Source organism: Babylonia areolata, chromosome 11 (assembly GCF_041734735.1).
Source record: "Babylonia areolata isolate BAREFJ2019XMU chromosome 11, ASM4173473v1, whole genome shotgun sequence".
Classification (NCBI taxonomy): domain Eukaryota; kingdom Metazoa; phylum Mollusca; class Gastropoda; order Neogastropoda; family Buccinidae; genus Babylonia; species Babylonia areolata.
In genome coordinates this window covers 24,196,948-24,216,565 of record NC_134886.1, presented here as the reverse complement: position 1 = coordinate 24,216,565, position 19,618 = coordinate 24,196,948, and the positions used below count along the sequence as shown (strand labels likewise).

The following is a 19,618-nucleotide window of genomic DNA, read 5'->3' as shown; positions in this document are numbered from 1 at the left end:
TGAATACATTTGTAATCAATAACATAAATCTGAGGATGGAAGGTCGTGGGTTTGAATTCCACGAGAGACATATTATCTGGGTTCTGCCTATATGTTGTTGCTACGTACTGATGAGAAAAATGTGGACTGAAGGGGAAGATTGGGGCCACACAGGTAAGTGTCGTCCATTTCACGGATGTATCGTTGTGACAAATTTACTGAAGCTTCCTGGTCAGCATAGCAGGCGTTTATAGCTCTGGGTTTCGGTTGATACTGGAATGAAGAAAGCACACAGTACAGCTTCGTCACGTTGCTTCAAACCTTCTTCATCATCATCTTCTTTCGTGGGCTGCAACTCCCACATTCACTCGTATGTACACGAGTGGGCTTTTACGTGTATGACCGTTTTTACCCCGCCATGTAGGCAGCCATACTCCGCTTCAAACCTAAATGGCTGTCATTAGCGTCAACGTCACACCCATCCATCTATTACCGTCAGACCATCTATTACCGTCAGACCATCTATTATCATGACCTTTCACTGACGTGGAACTGAAGGATTTCTAGTAAAATCAGAGACGGAAATTTTTCTTAAAATCTGTATGAGGAAACACATCTGACACGGTTTTTTGTTTGTTTGTTTGTTTGTTTTTTGTTGTTGTTTTTTTTGTTGTTGTTTTTTTGTTGTTTTTGTTTGTTTGTTGTTGTTTTTGTTTGTTGTTTTTTTTTTTTTGTTTGGTTTTTTTGGTTTTTTTGTTGTTGTTTTTTTGCCAATCCAGAAATTTAGAGAGTCATCTTGAAACAGTCCCATGATTTAAACAGCAGAACACAGTACTGCAAAGCATCAATACAAGCAATTCAAAACTGATATTAAATCAATCTGGGCCATATTGGATTATTTTTGTCCAAAACAAATGGAATTTAAAAAAAAAAATCTGTTATGTACACGTGTAAATACATCGTATGCTCACCTTTCTCTATCCGCTTTTTTTTCTTCTTCTTTCTTTCTTTCGGTGCTACTGTTGAGAATGAGTTGACATCTTAAACTTTTTAAACCAAGTTCCCAATGCAGCGCGGGAATGAAGTGGGATATTTTACCTTCACATTTAAACGATATTATAAGCCATGACAAGTTCAAATACATGTTGCTTAAAGTACAAGACACACAGTGCAGAATGAAAAACAAGATTCCTCTATAACTTTTTTTTTAAGATTTAAAAAGAAGAAAATAATGTACAAATAAAGAACATCAAAATTAGATCAGATAGACAACGTGATTCCAGTCACGCAGTGACATGTAAAATCCATGCATGCAATAGGTGTGAACATGTGTATCAATGTTCCTGTCAGTTGTTACCTTTCATTCACCTTTAAAAATCATAATTACCAACTTCAATCAGAACGTGTTTGGTCAATCATGTGATACACATTGTCGTGTACATAAGGTTGTCAAGAATTACATGACCCTCTCTCTCTCTCTCTCTCTCTCTCTCTCTCTCTCTCTCTCTCCCTCCCTCCCTCTCTCTCTCTCTCTCTCTCTCTCTCTCTGCGGGTAATTGTGTGTGTTGAAAAAGTGCACTTAGTTCACTATTGATCTCATGTGTCGTCGAACAATGCTATTTGAATCTCCCAGTCAGACGGACTGTTCAGTTAATGATTGTAACCGTCAAAGTCTCAAAGGGTCAGAATGTGTGTGTGTGTGTGTGTGTGTGTGTGTGTGTGTGTGTGTGTGTGTGTGTGTGTGCGTACGTGCGCGCGCACGTGTGTGTGTGTGTGTGTGTGTGTGTGTGTGTGTGTGTGTGTGTGTGTGTGTGTGTGTGTGAAAGCGATAGATAGATAGATAGATAGATAGACTGTGTGTGTGTGTGTGTGTGTGTGTGTGTGTGTGTGTGTGTGTGTGTGTGTGTGTACGTTCGTTTGTTTCTGAACTTGGGATGTAAGAAAGAATTGCTGCGTGGGTGTAATATGAGCAGACTTTGTAGATCCAACAATATGTAAGATGGGTATCGTTTTCTCTTCTTCCCCTTCTCTCACACCTCTGACATGAAATGAGTCAATGGGGCTCCGCACAGAAAACAACTGTTCACCGGATTCTTCTAGGTCTGTTGGTTGTGTGTCAAAGCCTGGATCTTTTATAAAAGAATATTTGTTTTCGTTTTTACTGTCTTCCCCTCCGTCTCTATCCACCAACAGTTCCTTGGAGGATTGTTTCAGGCAAGACCACTGGAACTTGTTACGAGGCCATGCCAGCGTAGCTTTCTTTTCTTACCAGATATAGGCAGATGTTCGTAAGGTCCAGTGAGCTGCTTGATGGTTTGGGCGCACTTGATCATTGGTGATCTGTTCGGTGTATCTGATGTGCAGTATCTTGCGATAAAACCTTATTTCCATGACCTGAATTTTTTTGTTTTCCAAATAGCGCCTGAGAGGGTCCATGTCTCTCATTCATGCAGAAGATGGAATATATCACTGCACGCAGGAATCAATCTTGTTTTGTTTTGTTTTTTTCCAAGCGATGTTGCGTCCTTCCATATAGGTTTCAGTCTGGACAGTGTTGATGTTTTCGTATCAAATCGAATCATGTTGCTTTTTGTCCAGCCTACCATAAAGAGGCCATGTCAGGGTTGAATAATTTTATCATAAAATAATACTGTTGAATCAGCCTAGATGAAATAGAGAAGATTGCACATTGAAAAATAAAGTTTGGAAAAATCCACCCATGCTTAACTGTCATACACAGAAATAAACCAATTGACATGTTGTCTGTCTTTAAACGTGTATGAATGTTCCACAAAGATCTGAAATGATTCAGAATGTCACTGTGCTCCCTCGTAGTCACACACACACACACACACACACACACACAACAACAACAACAACAACAACAACAACAGCAACAACAAATACAATAACAACAACAACAACATGCCACAACCACTGTTCTTTAAACAGGATAAAAGGTGTTTTTACATATGTTGCCTTTATCCCAGGAGACAAATAGTCAAACAGATAAATGCGCACAGAGATCAAGACGGAAAGATTTAGATAACATAGCCTACACGTTCGCATACAAAGACCCCGCACACACACACACACACACACACACACACACACACACACACACACACAAACTGGCAGGTTCGATCTTTTTCCCTTTATTAATCGAGAGGGATGGGTCAAAAGTTTAAGAAGATCAGAATCAGAAACAAATTATTTGCTCAGACACACTAAGAGTAGGTGATGTCTGTGTGACCAACAGATTACAAGCAGAGTGGTAAAGGATGGCACGCAGCATCAATACTTACGCGCGAGCACACACACACACACACACACACACAGTACACCATCTGATGGTGTAATCCTGATTCCCAGCGCCTGGCGTGATGACACTGGCCACACAACGTGACGTATCTCTGACAGCTCACAGGCTGGTCACTTCTCTTCTGTGTTTCATTTTGTGTCCTTTCCTTTCATTACAAGTAAGGAAAACTATAATAACAGGGGAAACCGTGTCACTGAGGGGCACGGAGGTGGGGGGGCGGGGGGGGGGGGCACGGGGGAATACGTTGGGGTCAGTCAGAGAGACAGAGGATGAGAGAGACGGGTGGTGAGGGAATGAGTGTGTATGTGAGGATGAGGACAATTAATGCCACAAGAAAAACAGTGACTTCTCATGTGCACACTGTATTTTTCTTTGTTCCCATTCTGCAATGATCACACTGACGCGTCAAACTGCAGTGCAACAGTTGATTTTCATGGACAAATTCATACACACGCTGAAAATTGCCCTGCAGACTGACAATAACCAAGTCGGGAAAAAATACACGAATATACAAATTTCAAGCATATACATGCCATATACCTGCCCAGTTTTACCTGAGTTTACCTGACTTTTACTCACTGGTTGCTATTTAACCACCCTGTAAAGCTTTCATTTCTGTACCCTTGCCTGAAGAAGCTGTTTTTACAGCGAAAAATTGCTGCTTTTTTAGAATACAAGTTTTAAAGACATGAAGAGCCTATTGTTGTTGATATATATATATATTGATATATATATATATATATATATATATTGATATATATATATATATATATATATATATATATATATATATATATAAGGGAGGATTAGGACTGCGTAGTGCGCAGTTTACACCTCTCTCTATCGTGCGTGCGCACGTGTGTGTGTGTGTGTGTGTGTGTGTTGGCGTGCGCCTCTTTTCTGCCAAGTATTATTACCCACACAGTGCTTTTTTAAAAGGTAAGGAAACAAAACATCACCTCCCTGTCAGTAGAAGTAGTAGTAGTATTGTTGTTATTGTGGTTGTCGTTGATGGCGGTGGTGGTGGTAGTGGTGGTGTTATCATTATCATTGTGAAATTATTGTTTTCAGTATTGTTATTGTCGTCGCTGCCGGTGTAACTCAGCATGAAGAGAAGGTACAGCAGACAGTAGTTGTCGTCCACCATGTAACCGTTAAACCCGCAGTCAAGGTCTACGCCGCACACTTGCACAGCAGACAGTAGTTGTCGTCCACCATGTAGCCGTTAAACCCGCAGTCAAGGTCACAGTCGAAAGGACAGTCTGCAACATATGTATTCACTGCATGACGCTTGGACACTATAATGTCATTGGCCATGATGTCCTTATGACGTGGGTGAATGCATCAACATACTTTCAATTTATAACAAACCATTATATTGAACGAATGAGATGGTGAAAGCAAATAATGAAACAAAACAAAGTTCCTTCTTTGAGGAACAATGATAGCAACCAACAGGCCACCCAACACATAATAACTCCGTTCATTCATCTATCAATGCAGCATGCAACATATTCTAACACTGGCTACAGAAGAAAATTGTTAACCTATCTTCATTCATCTATCAATGCACCATGCAACATATTCTAACACTGGCTACAGAAGAAAATTGTTAACCTATCTTCATTCATCTATCAATGCACCATGCAACATATTCTAACACTGGCTACAGAAGAAAATTGTTAACTTATCTTCATTCATTGCATGAGAAAAAGAGAGAGGGAATGAGAAGGTGACAGACAGACAGACAGACAGACAGACCGTTACAATGTTGTGTGAGAGGACACTGTTGTGCACGACTAACCCTGGAAACAATGGCTGTAAAGAAGGGATGAAACATCTGATACATTTTTCTTTTCTTTTCTTTTTTCTCTGCATTTCAATTATTCAGTCCTTCGCTCGTACGTTCGCTTCTGAGAACAAGAACAACAACAACAGCAACAACAACAACAAACAGTAGTAGCAGAAACATAGTGGGAGGGATTTTTCGTTCCTCAGTTGTACAAGCCTGACATTCACTGCTTTCCTCAGTCCCTCACACAGCCTTTAAAACAAATCAAAGTAAGGTTAGTCGCAGAATGGTTAATACGCTCAACTGCCGATACAGTATCCGTGAGGTTCCAGGTTCGAATACCAATCCATCCCTTTCCCCTAAGTTTGACTAGGAATCAGACTGGGCGTGTAGTCATTTGGATAAGCTGATAAACCGAGGTCCTGTGTGCAGCACGCACTTGGTTCATTGAAAGGGAATCCATGGCAACACAAGTGCTGTCTCTTGGCAAAAATGTGTGGAAGAAATCCACTCTCGTAGGCACACAAATATAATGATATATGCATGCACTCAAGGCCTGACTAGCATGTTGGGTTATGCTGCTGGTCAGGCATCTGCCTAGCAAATGTGGTATAGCGAATATGGATGTATCCGAGCGCAGTAACCCCTCTTGAGAAACAGAAACAGAAAGCAAAACTCAAAACGTTCCTTTTCAAGCATTCCCAGTATAACTGCCACAACCTCAGGTTTTGAACCGTCATTTGAAGCCAATCTATCTAAATGTCTTCACGATTCCAAAATTTTGTCCAGCTGACTTGAAGTGATACCTAGGGTGCTGTTGGTCATAAGTTTTCTCTTTTCGGCGCTGATTTCCATGCTAAATGCAGAGCCCACTTTATCCAGATGCTCCACCAAGCTGACCAGTTCATCTTCACTTCTTGCAAGGCCAACAATACCATCCGCAAAACGCAGATTGGTGATCATTCTTCCCTCGTTGGAACTAAACAAAAACTGTCTTCCATCACAACTGACACAATCAAACTTGGCAGTACATCCATCCCTCTTTCCAGTTCAGTCAGGAACCTCGGTGTTGTCCTTAACAACACACTGTCCATGCAAAAATTTATCAGTCAGACATGTCAATCCTGCTACTGTCAATTGCGGCGCATCAGTTCCGTCCGGAAATATCTGTCTACTGACGCAACATTTAGAGTTGTCGTTTCTCTCATTCTCTCTCGCCTTGACTACTGTAACTTTCTATTGTCTGGTTTGCCTGCTTCATCCATTCAGTCCCTTCAGCGCATACAAAACTCTGCTGCCCGACTCGTCCTCAGAAAGAAAAGATCTGAGCACATCACTCCTCTTTTGCAATATCTCCACTGGCTCCATGTCTCACACATAATAAAGTACAAGATCAGCACTCTGTGTTATAAATGTATTCACAACTCTGCCCCTTCCTATCTCTGTGGCTGCCTTCACTTCTACACCTCATCTCGCTCTCTACGATCGGCTTCAGATCCACTCTGCTTACACATACCCAGATTCAAACACTCCACCGTTGGACGCCGTCCTTCTCTGTCTCTGGACCTTGCAATTGGAATGAACTTCTTCTTTCGCTTCGTCAGGTCTCCACACTCAGCTCTTTCAAGTCTGGCCTTAAAACCCACCTCTTTCCAAAATAGCCTCCCTTCCCTGCCTCTTCCTTGTCTTCAGTTTTTCGTTTGTTTCTTTCTTTCTCCAGTTTTAGAGTTATGCATGCGTTTGAATGACTGGTGCTTTGATTTGTCTCTGCACAAGATTCAGCGCTATATAAATATGATAATAATAATAACAATAATTTTTCAAGGCAGCTTCCATAATCCTCTCCAGAAAGACACTGAAGAGGGTAGGTGACAGCAGGCATCCCTGATGCACTCCAACCATAGTGTGGAACAAGTCTCCCTTGTCAGCGTTCATGAGTACAGCACTTGTTGCCATGCTGTATAATTGTTCGATCACTCAGACAAGGTTGGCATTGATGTTGCACATCCTCCTGGTAGACCATAAGGCAGCATACCACACCGTGTCGAAGACCTTGAAATCGACAAATATATTGCACAGATGTTGCTACACTACTATTACTACCACTACTACTACTACTACTGATAATGATAATAATATAATAATAATAATAATAATAATAATGCTTCTGCTGCCACCGTTACTAATGCTGTCTACTATTTCTACAATTAGCCAACTTCTACTACTACCACAATCATTCACAACAACGATGGTGGTAACATTTCAACCCAAACCAGTCGAACCTCCTTCTGAAGAGGTAGTGGTTGTAGCTGCTGCTGTGCTCTGCTCAGGCGCTGTCGTCGTGGGGATGGGGGTGGGGGTGGTGGTAGGTGGAGCAGGGGTGGTGGTGGGTTCAGTTGTCGTGGTGGTTTGTTGGGTGGTGGTTGGCTGGGTGGTAGGTGGTAGGGTGGTGGGTTGTTGGGTGGTGGGTAGCAAGGTAATAACTGGAGTAGTGTGTGGCACAAGATCTGTGAACACACACACACACACACACACACACACACACACACACACACACACACACACACACACACACACACACACACACACACACACCGTCAAACACCTCGAAAAAAACCCACAGCATTTTCGACGAAGGAAAAAAAACCAACATTTTTATATGTGTGTGTGTGTGTGTGTGTGTGTGTGTGTGTGTGTGTGCAACTTTTTTTTTTTAACTCACTTGTGCAAACAGTGAATCTATGTTATAACCCGCTGTTTGCTTGTCTGTGTATGCGCGCGCACATGTGTGTGTGTGTGTGTGTGTGTGTGTGTGTGTGTGTGTGTGTGTGTGTGTGTGTGTGCGCGCGCGCGCGCGCGCGCGCACCGCGTCCATGATAAACTTTAACAAATTAATTTTCTCTTGACATACTTTAGTATAACCAAATTTGGATTAAACAAACAGAAATATTTTTCCACTTATATTCATGATACGTTGTAATTCTTCCAGCTTAATCCGGATTTCCGAATAGTTAATGTTCGTTTCGTTTAGTCTCCGGTTTATTCCGTTTTGTATCTGGATCCACAAGATGTGATTTGGTCATTTCCACTTTATTACCGGAATATGTAGTTAAAACATAGCCTAACATCTGTTTCTTGTCCACAGTTACATGAAAATATAAAAATTCAGAGGCACTGTCTAAGGCAACCATCTTGCCTTGAATCAATCGTTTTTTTGTATTATTCTGTATAATTTAGGCCTTTGATCCAGATCTACAGGCCTATTATGTGGGAGAACACACGCCCAATCCGCAGATCATAATTTTGATGAAAGAAGCGAACAATAATATAGACAGGTCTGTAAGAACTGGTAACACATCCCCCCCCCACCCCCCCTCTCACCGCTCCCCTATACCGCCACACTTCCAAACTATTACTTGTACTAAACACTTGTACATTTATATTCATTAGCACGTGGTTCTACAACTCTTCGTGATGACATGTCAGTGAACGGAATCCGGTAAATTTCATACAGAGAAACATTTGTGGGCATACCTCATCATTTTCTGCATGATGTCTATGAACGACTATGTGATTCAACTTCTTTTTTTTATCACCTTCACTCGCATTCATCAGTTGCCGACATAATGTCCCACTCGCGGGTTTTTGTTCTGTTTGTTCGTTTGTTTGTTTTTGTGTTTTTTTTTGTCTGTTTGTTTGTTTGTTTTTTACTTTAAAATGTTGTCTCCTGGACCTTGGAGCAGCAAAGTGAAAAATAACTGGTTTAAAATAAAAGGTACCATATGGAAATGAAGGGACCACGTCTGGAGTCGCAGACTGTATCCCAAGTGAAGGGCTAAAAGGACGGTGTTGGGCGACAGTGGTAATTTTGTGGTGAATTCAGTTCACTGACTGGGTGATCTCAGCTCGGCTCACTGACTTGGTGTTTTCCAGGCAGGGTCCATGGTGGGTGTAAATGACAAGCAGAAGAAGGGGTGATTAAGGAAATAATATTCTTCTTCTTCGTTCGTGGGCTGCAACTCCCACGTTCACTCGTATGTACACGAGTGGGCTTGTACGTGTCTGACCGTTTTTACCCCGCCATGTAGGCAGCCATAATCCGTTTTCAGGGGTGTGCATGCTGGGTATGTTCTTGTTTCCATAACGCACCGAATGCTGACATGGATTTCAGGATTTTTAACGTGCGTATTTGATCTTCTGCTTGTGTATACACACGAAGGGGGTTCAGGCACAAGCAAGTCCGCACATATTTTGACCTGGGAGATCGGAAAAGTCTCCACCCTTTATTCACCAGGCGGCGATACCGAGATTCGAGCCCGGGACTTTCAGATTGAAAGTCCAACGCTTTAACCACTCGGCCATTTCATCTGTCAAGGGAAGATAGACACAGGAATGGGGGGTATGAAAGTGGGGTATGAGGGCGGGGTATGGCGGTTGAGGAAAAGAGTGTGGGGTGTCCAGGGGAAGGAGTGGGGACGGGGGGGTCAGATTGAAGTGTCACTCTCTGACGTTGTCTCTGAGGTTGAATGTTGCCTGGGCGTGAGATGACCTGGCTTTCCAAGAATTTGCGGTACAAGCAGTTCCCATGGCCACTGCACCAAAGAGCTGGCCTTCTGGTGTGTGAAAGGTTCAGTTGTCCAGAGTTGGAGTGGTTCGCAACAAGTGTCTTTTTTGGTAAGTATGATGCCCCCGTGTTCTTTGAAGCGGTCACTGAGGCCTTTGTATGTATCATCCACATATATTCATGGCAGAGGCTGCAAAACAGGGCGTAGACTAAATTAATTTTGGAGTATGTCACTTGACGCAGGATCTTATCAAGAGTTTGTTTCCTGAAGGGCCATGAACTTCTGTAGCTGGGTTGACACATTTGATTGTTTTGCATTTTTTTTTTTTTTTTTTTTTTTAGGAGAAATCAGTGGATGCCTAAAAGTTCTGCAAGTGAGCAGGATAGTTTCAGCATCCCTGGAAGGTTCTTTCTTTTTTCTTTTTCTTTTTTTCTTTTTTTTTTTTTTTTTTTTTTTTTTTTTTTTTTTTTTGTCTTTCGTTTTTTGTGGGGTTTTTTGTCTCTTTTTTTTCTTTTTTTCCTTCCATCATCATTTTTCTCCTTTCTGTTGTCTTTTTTTTTTCTTTCCTAATGTTTTTAATCTGTCTTCTTCCCAAACACCTACAAGACCATGCAACATATATTACACATACATGGCTTCACACAAAATCATATTCCCTGAAAGAGAAGCATGGTATACATACACACACACACTCTCTCACTCTCTCTCTCTCTCTGTCTCCTTTACTCACTCAATCCCCTCCCTCTCCACAAGCTCTACACCTAAGTACAATAATGTGTATGTGCACACTGAATACTACCCTCAGGATTTTTTGTGGGCCTGACTCAGTGTTCTGGTATCTTAACGGATACTGATCATAGGTTACGTAGGCTGAGTTCTGATTCAAAGATAAGGTCAAGATTTTTGCACTTGCCGTATTTAAATTTGGAGATGGACAGTTTTGCTATTAACAATATCGTATTGATTTCCTTTCGTTTTTCATGATTGTTTTGCATTTAGGTTTGCTGCACTCTTGTAATTACCTGACTGGGTTGTGGGGCGTGGATGGTGGATCGTACCAGGTGGTCTCCCAGTTTCTTGTCTCTTTTGAAAGCAGCCATTGGCGGCTGTCTGAAAATCTCTTTCAGTTCTAGGTCATCCTGCAGTATATTGAAATTTTGGCGAATGATGTTTCTGTAAGGAAGGGTGCGTGGTTGGCAGATCAGGGTGAGGACACAACGATTTTGTGCATCAGTGGTACGAGCGCGCACGCGCGCACGCACACACACACACACACACACACACACACACACACACACACACACACACACACGCTCAGCATCTACACCCATACCCCGTCAAACACACGCAAGCAGACAGCTACACTTACAAAATTCACAGATGAATCTCCCCCACAACTACAACACAGCCCACAATTTGACACGACACAGCACCACAGGATAAGACCGGATGTATTCATTTCAGGAAACCACGTCAGGGTACATAAAAATGCTAATTAAATGTTGCACGTATCTAGTACAAATATGGAAGACATTAGGTATTCTGCACGCAATCAGTTGCAACGGGCATACCAACAGGTCGGTTTAAGACAACGTTACAAACATCACTGGAATCCAGACATTCTCCCCCCCCCCACCCCCTCCCCCCCTCAACGCGCGCACATACTCATATACACATAAGTTTAACTCCACCACCCCACCCCCCAATCCCCCCCACCAAACACACGTACACAAACAGAGGAAGACGAACACATAGGCACAAATACTTACGGAATTCACAGATGAATCTCTTGTGCTGATTGGAAAAAATCCACGCGTCCGAACATCTGTAGTCATGCCATGTGCCCCCTTCACTGACATCCATGACACCGCAGTCTTGCAAGCTGCCCATGTCGCCAGGCTGGTCCGACGCCCAGTACGTGAACGTTGGTGCGGTGCCTGTGAGTGGCGGCGGACAGTGTGTCTTTAGCTTTAATCATGGCTTTGATAGTGTTTGAAAAGATGGAGTATAGTCAGAAGAAAAAGATAGACAGACAGACAGAGAGGGGGAGAGAGACAGAGAAAGACAGAGTGAGATAGAGAGACAGGGAGAGACAGAGACAGATATATAGATAGAGAGACACATAGAGAGGGTGTCAGAGACAGAGAGAGAGAGGGGGGGGAAGACAGACAGAGAAGGAGAGAAAGACAGACAGAGAGGTCGATCTATAGAGACGGAGTAAGGGAGAGAGAGAGAGTGATAGTAGAGACAGACACATAGAGAGAGAATGATAATTGAGATACAGACCTAGAGAGAGAATGATAGTAGAGATAGAGACATAGAGAGTGATAGCAGAGACAGACATAGAGAGAGAATGATAGTTGAGATAGAGAGAGATAGTGATAGTAGAGACAGACACATAGAGATAGAATGATAATTGAGATACAGACCTAGAGAGAGAATGATAGTAGAGATAGAGACATAGAGAGTGATAGCAGAGACAGACATAGAGAGAGAATGATAGTTGAGATAGAGAGAGATAGTGATAGTAGAGATAGAGACATAGAGAGAGAATGATAGTAGAGACAGACATAGAGAGAGAATGATAGTTGAGATAGAGAGAGAGTGATAGTACAGACAGAGACATAGAGAGAGAGTGATAGTAGAGACAGACATAGAGAGAGAATGATAGTTGTGAGAGAGAGAGAGAGAGAGAGAGAGAGAGTGATATTGCAGATAGAGACATAAAGAGAGAGGGTGATAGTAGAAATAGAGAGTAAAAGAGAGACACACAGAGAGAATGATAGTAGAGATAGAGACATAAAGAGAGAGAGAGTGATAGTAGAGATAGAGAGAGTAGTAGAGAGAGAGAGACAGAGGGAGAGAGAGATAGTAGAGATAGACATGGAGAGAGAGTGATAGAAGAGATAGAGACATAGAGAGAGGCAGACTGGTAGAGATGGAGAGTTAGAGAGAAAGAGAGAGAGACAAAGGCAGACTGGTAGAGATGGAGAGTTAGAGAGAGAGAGAGAAAGGAAAGGAGGGGGGAGGGAGGAAGGGAGAGACAGAGACACACACACACACACACACACACACACACACACACACACACACACACACACACACACACACACACACAGACCACTGACCGTCTACCCAGACCCAGTGTCCCTCAGACTCCTGATCCGTCAAACCGATCCACAAAATGTCATTATAATGAAGGTCGTTTTTCAGGGTGTTGTACAGGAAGCGCTGGGTGGCAAGGTCCCGGATGATGACAAGATGGCCGCCTCTGTGCCTGCATTCATTCTCAGCGTCATCAAACTCCCGTGTGTGGTCCAGCACGAACTGGTAACATCTGTTGCCGAAGGCCCTCAGGTGATCGTTTCTGGGGAGGTTGGCCGGACAGACGTTGACACTGACGGCGAGGCACACTGGTATAGGCATTTCGAATACCAAAGGGTTATCATAGTTAGGAATGATGCAGGTTATGTGGACAACTATTGAGTGCAGGTGTTGAGTGACAGAACATACGAAAGGGTATTGTACTCACTGAGACGTAAACACAGAAAACACGACCATATCTGTACATGTGTGTGTGTGTGTGTGCGTGCGTGCACGCGTGTGTCTGTGTGTGTCTCTGTGTCTGTATGTTCTGTGTGTGTGAATATGTATCATTTTTTTAATATTTCGATTCTCAATGAAACATAAATCATGTGTTCTGTGGGACATACCACGTTCAACACACAACACCTTTTTTTAAATGAAATATTTTCGTCAGTGATAAAAGAAAGTTAATGAAAATTGGGTTTTGAAACAATATAGCAGGCTAACATAAAAGAATCTGCCATTTCTCTCATCAGATGGTTGCATCAGGAAAGGTCTGTGTTTCCAAAGATCATGAACTAGTAACTATTAGCTATCATACCCTGAACAGTGTCTGTAATGGCCGGACGATCAAATCCTGCAAAGCAATTCTATTTCCCAGTCCTCGTATGGGAACGAATCGGCAGCTCACTTGACCTTGATTTCATAGTTCGTCTCCAACGAGCACGATCTTCGGAGATGCTTTCCTACTTGTTTGTGTATATGGCTATAGAGATTAGGTCTCTTCTGCATAGTGGATGTAACTATGAAAACATGAAGCCACGATACTTATTTTCAAGCTCGCCATATAGGAGGTTTTCCAGGATGGGCACCTTCTCCATCCTCAGACCATGGCCTAGCAATCTAAAACATCGCTGGCTGAGGACTTAAGTCATGCCTGTGGAACTCGGCCTCTTCAGGGCCTCATGGTTTGAAAGCAGGACATGTCTGAAGCAGCGCAGATGAAATGGACCCAGCTTCTTGTTTTGTCTCAAGTGAGTTGACCATTCCTGGTTGTCGTGTAAAAGGGAGGGCGCTGAACATGCATATTTGATAAATCTACAGTGCTTGCTCTTCATACCCACCCACCCCCACACATGAAAGAAGAGCCGTCGATGGAGAGGGAAGGTGCGTTGCTGACATTCTGACCCATGACCTCTGACCCCCTTACACTGATGGTCCGCTCCTGCTGACAAGATCGAAGGCTATGTAAAGGTCAATAAATGCCATGTACCGAGGTTTGCTTCTGTCATTGCATTTTCCTTATATCTACCTGGAGTCAAGAGAGAAGGCCTCTAACCGCTATACACAGAAAAGGGATGTCATGGTAATTGTTGCAGTTGCTGAGTTCACTTTATCTGACAAAGCTTATGTCTGGAGGGACTGTACCTCATCACGAACTTGTGGTGGAAAAGATGCATTTTGTGGTACTTTGCCTCTTGTGACCACGCCACTTGATTTCTTGAGCTCTGCAACAGATTGCTATTTGTCGAGTTCATCAGTAATTGACAGATTAGGTATCTGGGTAAAGGCTTTTTCGGGAACGGTGGTCACGTAGAGTTCAACGAGGTGTCCCATCAATCTCTCCATCTGCTTTTTGCGATCAGTTATGACTTGGCCAGTTCTGTATGCCAACGGTGCCGTCTTCTTTGCTGATGGGTTTTATATTTCATTGATTCTTTCAAACATCCTTCTGACATACTCAGTGTATGACGCCTGTTGGATATCTGAGCAGAATTTCAATTCAATGTGTTTTTGACACAGTTCAATGCAATTAATTTTATGGGGGCCCTGGCCTTGGGAGAATTCTTTCTTTCGATCTTACTGAACGCATTGACTTGAGTGTGAATGTATCTGTGTTTTCTGAGGCAGAACTGTGGATATTCTACTGAAGACGTGGTGAACTGCTTGGTCCTTGCAGAATGTGCAATGTTTCCAACACTGATGTGAGGCAGCCTTCTTGGATTTGAGTTATGCAGTTTGTTTGGAGTTAACGGTGTGCCGAGAAAGGTCCATAAATAATAAACGTAACACGATGTTTCGAGTTACATTTCTCCTGTTTCCCGTCCGTGATCTCACTGCTTGCTGGTGGATGCCAGCTTTTGTATTTCATGTTTGTTACTCTGTCTGATAAATATTGTTTTTGTGTCAGCTGGAACACCTTGACTGACAGTATTGTATTTCCTAGCCGTGTATTCATTTGATGTGACAAAAGCATTAGTAACATGGACAAAGTATTGTGAAGACTTGCCCCCGAACGTGTTTACTGACAATTGCGGTACAAAATTCCCATGGCTTTCGACAATATAAAAATCATCAAAGTGTTTCCTCCTTTCTGAATTATCTGTGAGATAGACATCTGTGATTTTAACAGTTGGGGTTTATGTAATTCAAACGCATAGCTGCTGACTGTACAGAGGCCAATACCAGACAGGTGTTATCATTTTTTGATTTAAGGAAACTAATACTTCTAATCGATAAACAAATTCACATAAATCAATATATATATATATAATATATATATGGACTTAAATCTATTTACATCTATGTTATTTTCATCGTGTATAATTATGTTCTCACTTTCTATTTTTTTTCTTTTTTTCTTTTTTCTTTTTTGTTTGTTTGTTGTTGTTGCCGTTGGTTGTCACACAGGGTAACAACAACAAAAAAAAAAACAACAGACAATGAATATAACAAAACCGTGAAACCTACCTGAACCTTCAACACACAGCGTAACAAAAATCAGACAGTGAATAATAGAACCGTAAAACCTACCTGAGCCTACAACACCCAGGGTAACAAAAAATCGAAGCATCATGACAACACCGGGCAGTGGAGAGTGATCTTTTCAAAACAAGCACAATAGAAGGTGTACTGTTTGCTCCACATGCCACAAATCTGACAGGTCATGTGAATAAAGAAAAAAAGCATGGGTATTAATAGGTATCTACGTCATGATCACTGCTTATCTTAGGTCCGCTTCGTGAAACTTCTGATATCATGAGATGTGTGCATGTGCATTCACACGCACGCAAATTCAAACAAGGTTGTACTATTTATTCAGGAATATATTTTGCTTCAGTTTTATTTCACTCATTGTCTCCCGTGAAATTCGTATCCAGTTGTACATAGCGTGAGCTAAGCCGGGCACATTGGGATCACAGATGAGATGTCATTCACTTCATAGATGCACAGTTCAGAGCACTGCTCAAATTATTTTACCAACATTGCAGGGTCTCTCGGGCCTGGTGCACAACGAAATATATTGTGGAAGAAAGCGTATAGAGTCCTACCGTGTACATTCAAATCAACAAAACGTCTCCATTGTTCTGTAAACGTCGTGAACATCCACGTCAGTTATTGAAATAAAATCAAAATTATTATATCTTCGTCAGTTATTAAAAGAAAAACAGTTGAAAACACATCTCAGACTCGGCCTCTCTGTGCCGTTCTCCCGAAACACCCATGACCACTCGCATATCCGTGGTGACATGGTGTCAACGTCAAGGGATCGATGAATCATACAGAACTATTTGTCATTGAATGTAAACATTGTCTCATCTGGAGGAAATGCTCATTATGCCCACCGAGACAGCCCCAAGACCATTGCGTTATTGTCAATTTTATGCATGAACGATATTCTGCAAAATATTTCATCAGAACAGGCACTTGTGTACACAGAAGTGGTACAGCAGAATTCTGTACTCTCCTTTGGAGACCTGAAAGAAACTTAGCTTTGATCATCACCATTGCGTTCAGGTGACGGCTTTACCATTTTGTTTTACAGACACTGGATTGAGTAGACAATATAAATGTGATGAACCCCATTTGCATTGGCAGCGTCAGATATGAAGCTGGACTGACGCTGGATCGTCGACTGAGAATCATGCTATAGGAAGCAGTATTTATTTGTATTTGTATTTGTATTTCTTTTTATCACAACAGATTTCTCTGTGTGAAATTCTGGCTGCTCTCCCCAGGGAGAGCGCGTCGCTACACTACAGCGCCACCCTTTTTTCTTTTCTTTTTTCCTGCGTGCAGTTTTATTTGTTTTTCCTTTCGAAGTGGATTTTTCTACAGAATTTTGCCACGAACAACCCTTTTGTTGCCGTGGGTTCTTTTACGTGCGCTAAGTGCATGCTGCACACGGGTTCTCGGTTTATCGTCTCATCCGAATGACTAGCGTTCAAACCACCACTCAAGGTCTAGTGGAGGGGGAGAAAATATCGGCAGATGAGCCGTGATTCGAACCAGCGCGTTCAGAATCTCTCGCTTCCTAGGCGGACGCGTTACCTCTAGGCCATCACTCCACATGAGACACTGCGAATCATACCATAGGAAGCAGTATTTTGAGACACTTGACCATATCATAAGAATTCTACAAAATCGCATTCAAAATGACAGCTTTGACTTGCCGGGGCATTCTGAGAATATGTTTTGGGAGGCGAAAAAACAATGGGTTAAACACTTGAATACATCAATCGGTACTTGAAACGTATATACGCATTTGTTATTTACTGTATATTTGATAATATCTCTCTCTCTCTCTCTCTCTCTCTCTCTCTCTCTCTCTTCCCCCCCCCCCCCACCCCCCCCGCCCCCACCCTTCTCAATGGTTTAATGGAGATAGGAAACCAATTCATATACATACTGAGTATGTTATTTACAACAAAATTGAGCCTGATGTATGCGTGGGCTGTCTCGAGCTGGCCTGTAGGCGCTTGTAATGAAACCAAACATTCCATGACTAGAAATACAGGCTAAATACAGTAACAGATTGGGAGAGACACGTTCTAAGTCAGATCAGATGGTGATCAGATACGATCCACCGCCGAAATGTTCTTTCAAGCCCAACGAGTGTGAGAATTGGACAGAAGATATCCGGCGGTTTAGAGGGCAACCAAAATTCGTGAGGAAGATGGAGATATCCAGAGAGATTCTCTTCTCTATGCTATGGGCACTAGAGAAGCAGTGAAGATTCTGAGAAACGAGCAGAAAAGGGAAGAAAGGTGTAATTCTGATTATAAAATCCCTCAAGACACTACGTACGGCTAATGCACACCTTTTCTGGAAACTTTCGACAAAACAAATTGAACCAGTCTTGAACTGTGGAGCTGAAATATGGGGACGCACAGCAAATAACTGAATGGAGAAAGACACATGCTTTGCAGTTAAGCGCTTTCTTCGTCAAACATGAAAATATATGACACAACTGGTAGATATCCATTGTGTATTGAATCATTTGTAAAATGCATAAAATATTAGTTCAAACATACCATCGTCACGATCATGTAGGCAAGCAATTCAAATTTAAATTCAAAATTCAAAAACACTTTATTAATCCACATGGAAATTAACGTGTGCAATCACAGGCTCGTTGCAGACACCGACATAAAAATGAACATATTATGTACCATACAATACACTAAAACAAGTCAGATAAAAACTCTCAGTAGCTGACTAAAATAACCCCACACCCCCACACATGCGCACACATTAAGACAATAAAGTATTGCACAACAATGTGTACCGATAGAAAACATCCAGCAAATAAAATATAAATATTTAACTCTCACCCTCATCCCCCCCCTCACACACACGGATGTAAAGACAAGGTAGTGTATCAGTATCAGTGTCAGTATCAGTCGCTCAAGGAGGCGTCACTGCGTTCGGACAAAACCATATACGCTACACCACATCTGCCAAGCAGATGCCTGACCAGCAGCGTAACCAAACGCGCTTAGTCAGGCCTTGAGAAAAATAAATAAATGAATAAAAAAAAAATTAAAAAAATAAAATAAAATAAAATAAATGATTTTTTAATTAAAAATAAATAAATAAATGAATAAATAATATAAAAAAAATAAAATAAAATAAAAGAAATAAGTAAATAAATAAATAATAGATAAATACATAAAAACTACTACTAATAATAATAATATTTATAAGGCGCAAAAACTTGATGAAGTCACTATAAGCGTACAAATAATAATGATAATAATAATAAATAAATAAATACATAAATGAACAAATACATAAATAAAATTAAATTAAATAAATGAATTAAAAAAAGACAACAATGATGATAAATAAGCAAATAAATGTAAAACATGCAGACACATATTCACACATACACACACATATGCATAACAGATATGCACCAAACATGCAGTTTCACAGATATGAAAAGCACAATCAAATACACATAAACGTACATGAGCCCCAACACACACACACACACACACACACACACACACACACACACACACATTACCCTACACACCCTCTACCCCCCTCCTCCACACACTCATTTCTAGGCTACGTATCGCAGCTTCCACGACACACACACACACACACACACACACACACACACACACACACACACACACACACACACACACACACAGAGGCACACTTACTTGTACAAGCACACACACATACGCCCATATCCCCCACCCCCAACCCCACACACATATATGAAAAAATATATATATACACACCCGCACGTTCCAATATTCCGTTGCTCCCACAGAGTAGGCAAGCATACACACACATACCTCATCATAAACCCACTCCCCCCCCCCCCCAAGACCCCTCCTCCCCCCACCCCCACCA

At 41.8% G+C, this 19,618-nt stretch overlaps 1 protein-coding gene across 1 annotated transcript; it reads right to left on the bottom strand.

Annotated features, from left to right (window-relative positions):
* Nucleotides 1–4,027: 4,027 nt before the first annotated feature.
* Nucleotides 4,028–15,913, bottom strand: LOC143287621 (uncharacterized). Its single transcript, XM_076595741.1, has 5 exons — nt 15,779–15,913; nt 12,787–13,071; nt 11,428–11,595; nt 7,376–7,600; nt 4,028–4,563 (listed from the first exon to the last, which is right to left on the bottom strand). Exons 1-5 carry the CDS (start codon nt 15,819–15,821, stop codon nt 4,475–4,477), a joined length of 810 nt encoding a protein of 269 aa, XP_076451856.1. The 5' UTR covers nt 15,822–15,913; the 3' UTR covers nt 4,028–4,474.
* Nucleotides 15,914–19,618: the final 3,705 nt, after the last annotated feature.

Bases quoted from the DNA above. Each gene is read 5' to 3' on its own strand.
- LOC143287621 (XM_076595741.1), bottom strand. From the start codon at position 15,821: ATGATGCTTCGATTTTTTGTTACCCTGGGTGTTGTAGGCTCAG. The intron at 13,072-15,778 runs GTAGGTTTTACG...TGCCTATACCAG, and splicing joins CCTGGGTGTTGTAGGCTCAG to TGTGCCTCGCCGTCAGTGTC. The intron at 11,596-12,786 runs GTCAGTGGTCTG...CGCCACTCACAG, and splicing joins ACACTGGGTCTGGGTAGACG to GCACCGCACCAACGTTCACG.